This window comes from Neomonachus schauinslandi, chromosome 16 (assembly GCF_002201575.2).
Source record: "Neomonachus schauinslandi chromosome 16, ASM220157v2, whole genome shotgun sequence".
Taxonomy (NCBI): Eukaryota; Metazoa; Chordata; class Mammalia; order Carnivora; family Phocidae; genus Neomonachus; species Neomonachus schauinslandi.
In genome coordinates this window covers 49,818,513-49,824,280 of record NC_058418.1, presented here as the reverse complement: position 1 = coordinate 49,824,280, position 5,768 = coordinate 49,818,513, and the positions used below count along the sequence as shown (strand labels likewise).

At 40.0% G+C, this 5,768-nt stretch overlaps 1 protein-coding gene across 1 annotated transcript in view; it reads right to left on the bottom strand.

Annotated features, from left to right (window-relative positions):
- Positions 1-1,740: 1,740 nt before the first annotated feature.
- CLEC3A (C-type lectin domain family 3 member A) overlaps positions 1,741-5,768 on the bottom strand; it is a 7,413-nt gene continuing 3,385 nt past the window's right edge. The window contains exons 2-3 of the mRNA XM_021702742.2: positions 4,034-4,117; positions 1,741-2,132 (exon numbers count right to left, since the gene is read on the bottom strand). Of these exons, the coding sequence (XP_021558417.1) occupies positions 1,741-2,132; positions 4,034-4,117 (476 nt within the window). The remainder of the gene's footprint in view (positions 2,133-4,033; positions 4,118-5,768) is intronic.

The window sequence follows — 5,768 nt, the reverse complement described above, 5'->3', positions numbered from 1 at the left end:
TTCCTCCTAGTTGCCAAAGATGTAGGATCTGAGTCAACTTTTTAAGTTCTGGTCACAATTCCACTACTTCCTGGAGTGTGATGTGGGGCAAGTTAGCACATATCTCTTCTTTTCGGTTTGTTCTTCTTTCTGTGAAGTGGAATAATTCTAGAGCCTAATTCCCAGGGTTGTTTTGGAGATTAATGAGAATTATGTAAAATTTGGCACTGTACCTGGAGTATGATAAGATTTTACTACCATTAATGTCTACTAATTTTATTGTTGTCATAATCTTTGAGGGGATTTTGGCTTTGTTGGAATAGAGGATTGGGCAGGGTCAACCAAAAACAATTGGAGGTACAACTTTCTTTTTAATATTCTCCTCTTCCCTCCAGACTTAACTCTTTATTGTCATGTAAAATTATTCTCCTAAGACATCTAAATCACCAGTTCAGTCAGATCCAGGGTATTTCCTCCCCCAAATTGTGCCAAGTTTGGTATAAACCAATGTAGTTTGAATAATTAATCAACATCCAAATACATCCACATCAACCAGAACTCAGGCTTTATTGTGCAGTGAAAAAAACTAAAACGTAATTCCAAGCACACGTAATTAAAGTTTGCAGAGAAAGATATTTTTCATAAAACATATTTGATATTTAAAGAAAAAAATGACATTCGAAGAACAGAATACACTTAGAATTTTTGGCTTCTAAAAAGCCCATTTCCCTCAGGCCTAAGCTTTGTAATTTCATATTAGGCAATGATGTTATTTTGTACAATCTAGTTAAACTATTTAATGGAATAGCATTTGACAGAATAAAATATTACATAGATGTATGACTACAAAATAGTATTATTTAAATCCAATGTTCAACTTCAAAAGATAGCTTGCCCCTAATAGACTTCAATATATGCTTGTTTAAATATATATATAAGTACATAAAGTATATAAAAAAGGAAATGACATATATAATATCAACCCTCGATTTCATCCGGGAGGATAAGGATACTAAAGCCAGGGAAAAGTAGACATATTTTTTTCTTACTTATTTTCCCATACACTCTGCCTTAGGGTTACCCGTTTGAGTCAGAAATTGTATTGTAATTCTGGGACTAAACATTGACCAAATATGCTACTTTATCATTTCCTTTCAGAACTTGACTAGGCATTTTCAAAATCAGTGTGTGTATATGGTGGAGGGAAAGGGTCATGAAGAAAACAAAGTTAAATCAGAACATTTCTGAGACATCCATGTTCTGATGTGGCAGACAAGATGCAGGTCCCACCAGGGGATGCAGCAACTCAGAAAAGTTTATGGGCTAGCAAGGTGCTATGACTGGGATGGAACAGAATGGGCATCAGACTGAGGTTTCTGGATTATATCACACCCAGACTCTCTGATTGAGAGAATTCTCATCAATCAAATACATACTAAACTTTAAAGGGAAAATCTTCCAGGTAGCCGTTGTGTTTTTAACACAGACGTGGTTTCTATACAAGGGAGAGGGCCTAGGAAAGTGGGAAGGATTTGATAGCCCATTTTGCAGAAGCCACATTAACATTGTGCACATAGCTGGGTCATTATTTTCTGATCTCCTATACCCCATGGAGGGCAAAATCACAATGAAATGTGGTAGCAAAATTGGCTGACTCCTGTATTCCTATGGACACAGATGCCCGTGTGACAATTCTGACTTACTCTTGTGAACCATCAGCCTATAAATCGTGACCGATCTTGCATTTTTGAGAAGAGCCTATTAAGGGATGATAAATTCGCATATGTACCTCTTGCTGCTACGACAGACCTCGTCACTCCATTTGCCCTGAGCTGACTGGGAGAAGAGGGCACAGTTTTCTCGCTTACCGCCGTTAGGCTGTGCACGGTCCCAGTTGAGGAAGGAGATGGTGACTCCATGGACATCAACAAACTTGCCCTCTGTGACCATGTCATTGATTCCCAGCCAAAAGTCATTGACACCTGGAAGGCTGCTTTTACCATAGTCTCGGAGGGCATTGATTTCATCAGAGTTTCTGGGGATAACCAAGGTTCCTCCCTTGGAGATGCAGTCTTCGTTGGCTTCATGGAAGTGCTTCAAGCCTTCCGAAGCAAGGTAGCATTTCTTGTGAACTTTTGTGCCTCGGAGACAGACTGTAAAGATGTGAAATTTGATCTATTAAGATGCTTTTTGAGTGTTTTGCATCCAGGACTGGACTTGGAAAATAGCAATTAATATTTGTGGATTGAATGATGTGTCATCATAATGATGAATTAATATTTATTGGAGATTTTGTATGTGTCAGACCCTGTGCTAAGCACTTTATAATAATGAACTCATGTAATAATCACAGCAGTCCCAGAAAGTGAGATTTTATTACTCCCACTTTTAGAGATCAGGATATTGAGGCTTACAGAAGTTGTTACTTGTAACGACTTAGTGTGTAAAAACATAAGTTACATAGCAGATAAGATCATAACTACATAAATCCAGGTCTGCCCCACCCTCAAAACATTTTTAGCCCATGCTGCTCTGATAGACACATGCTTGGTAGTTTGTATAGCTCTACTGTGTGCTGATTTCCTTGGAACTTCTGGAACTGGATGGTGTTTCATAATTATTTAAAAAACAAACAAAAACAGAAGTGTGAGTTGACATATGGAGAGACAATGGTTTTGTTATGCAGATAACTCAGCCCCGGTAATATTGTTTAGGTTATCCAGGATAAACCAAACATAAAGATAGTTTTAGGGCAAAGCATTGGAGAACCAGGCTCTGACATTTATTAGGTGTGTAATTGTTGGAGAAAATACTTAATGTCTCTGTGCCTCAGTTTCCTCATCTGTAAAATGAGGATAATCATAATGGCACCTATCTCATAAATTGTTGGAGGACTAGTGTGTTAATATTTGTAAAGTATTTATAGTGCCCAGCTGTGGGGAAAGCGTTAATAAAACTCTTTTGCCTTCTGTCTGGTCATTTGATCTTCCTTTAGCTTCTGAATTCTGATCCTAGAAACCTGATAAAGGGAATATGTCAACAGTATTACTAGGCAAAATTGCTTATGGTAAAAATGACCTTGAACTGGTCATATATAGCTGGCCTGGGAGTTATAAATCCTCGATGGAAGGCCATAACTTTAGTCTTCCCTGAAAGTGGTAACTCTTATAATTGGACAGGTCTCTTGAAGGACCCTTGAAGTTCTGTTTTTGGAGTTGCTTTGTAAGGTGTTGGATCCCAGGGGTGTAAGCATTGTGGGCAAGGGCTGTTCTTGAACCCACCCAGTGTGGCTCTCTTTTCCTTACCCTGGGAGCCAAGGAGGGTAGCTTTTTAGGTTGCTGGGAGCTCTACCCCCATGTAAAGAGGAATGGCAAGCTGTGGTTCTAACCAATGGCCTTCCATTTGCATCTGGTGCTCCATGTGGCCAGAGTGAGTCCTGTGATCCTATGTTTAGTTGAACCTCAGCAGATCTCCCAATGGGCACTTAGTAAACATCTAATGAGTGCTAATTATTTTCACCAGTTAATATTTGCTTCAATTCTGTTTCATTGCCTATTAGAGAAGAATTATGAACAAGCTTTTAAAATGTATTATTGAAATGTTTATTTTTATTTCTCTACCACCCATATATAGGAGAAGGGAGTAGAAAATCAAGCTGATTTCCCCAAACAGTTGTCTGCCCAGCTTTTGAATCCTTTCTCCTGGACGCCTCTCTGGGTTGCCAATGTGTCTTTTAAAAAGTGTCACCTAGGGGTGCCTGGGTGGCTCAGTGGGTTAAGCATCTGCCTTCAGCTCAGGTCATGATCCCAGAGTCCTGGGATCAAGCCCCACGTCAGGATCCCTGCTCAGCGGGAAGTCTGCTTCTCCCTATCCCTCTGTCCCTCCCCCTGCTCCTTCTCTCTCTCTCTCTCAAATAAATAAAATCTTTAAAAAATAAAATAAAAAGTGTGACCTAGAACTTGACGTGTACTCTAGATATGGTTTGAATTACTGGCAAATCACGATTTCTTTTCCTATCTCTTTTGAGACAAGGCATTGATGAGTCGGGTCTTACCTGTCTGTAGGGCTTGCATTTCCTTCAGGGCATTGACTTCTCTCCAGAGCTTTTCAATTTGAGTCTTCAGGTCTCCATCCTTTTCTGGGGATATTTTAGGGTAGGAGGAATGAAAAGCGAATGATTAAAATAAGATAAAAATAAAATAAAACTTTGGAACCCAGAATCTAAGGTGAGGGTGGTTTTGATGAAACTGAGCCAAGTGTACATGAAAATTAATGGATGACAATATGTTGGCCAGGAAGATTCATAAGAGCTTGGTTGTGGTAATAATTCTAGATGGTCCTTCTTTGAGACAGGGCTGCTGTGCCTCTCCAGCCCCATCCTGTGGGACTCTCCCTCCATCAGGCATCAGACTTGTTGACTTTCAGAGTAAGGTGTGTCATCTCAGCATCCATTCCTTTGGGTTCCTCCTGCCTGGAACACTCTTGCTCCAGCTCTTGTCCATCTCCTCATTGAGCTGAAATCTCTTTTCCAGAAGCCTTTTCTGGTCATCGTCTCTACATTAACATCTGTCTGACTAATCTCTTTCTTTGAACCTTTACTTTTCTTCTGAGCACTTTAATCTATATTTTTACTTACTTAATTTCATGTGTCTTACTGTCCATGGTGCTCTTGGTGCTTAACACAGTGCTTGGCACATAATAGCTGTGCATAATGTTTGTTGAATGAATAGACAAGATTCTAGGACTGATGGGGTCTGTCTTAGAAATTGACAGTTTGAACTCTTCAAAGGCAAGAATTATAATAAATTGTAATAAATAACAAAAAGGAAAAATATTAAGAGCCACCATACACTGTACACCAGGAGCTTAATTCTTTCAGTATTCCTGTGAGATAGATACCATCAATATCCTCAGTTCACAGAAGAAATAGAGGCACAGGAAGTCAAATTAACCTGCCATAGGCTAGCCAGCTAGTAAGGTGCAGTCAAGATTTGAATCTGTCTTACTCCAAGTCTGTGCTCGTCACATCCTTCTGATCTGCTCCTGCACAGTAATTGCCTGATCCCTAGCACATGCCCTTGAACAGAGAAGATGCTTAAAGCTTGGTATGAGCTGTCCCCACCTGCCTCCTTATATAGATGCCGTATAGGGAATCTGTGTTCTATCCTGGGTTTTTCAAGACCGTCCCCAAATCCACACATGCTGATTCATCATCCTCTTTAACATGCGCTTTGCAAGTCAGGTGTTTCCACACTGGGTTAAGAAAGCCTTCTGGGATACCCAGGGGTGGACCCCACCTCTGTTTCACTTGATATTGCAAATCAATTCTGAAAGCATCCAGTAGCTCAGCTCAGAAATACAGTAACCCAAGAATTTCCTCAGAGACCATTCGATCCAGAATAAATGTAAGGGTACATTCAGAATGCAAAACCATCAACTGTTGGAGGCCAGGCTCACAAAGACCGCTGAAGACTTGCTTCCAAGTTTCAAATTGTCAGCCATACAAAGGTCATCTGCCTTCCCTCTCAGCTTCCTGCTTCATTCTATATAAGTATGTGGCCTCCACAGGGAAGCTGTAAACGTTATAATTAACATGAAGACATGAATAACATTAGGCTCCTGGGAAATCATTATGGAAATCATTGTCCAGGTGACTTGGCTTCTGCTTCTAACCTTTGTGACAAATGTGGATGTGTTTTGTCTACAATGAATACAGGGAATATTTCAATTTAAAAATTAAAATTTAGGGGCGCCTGGGTGGCTCAGTCGTTAAGCGTCTGCCTTCGGCT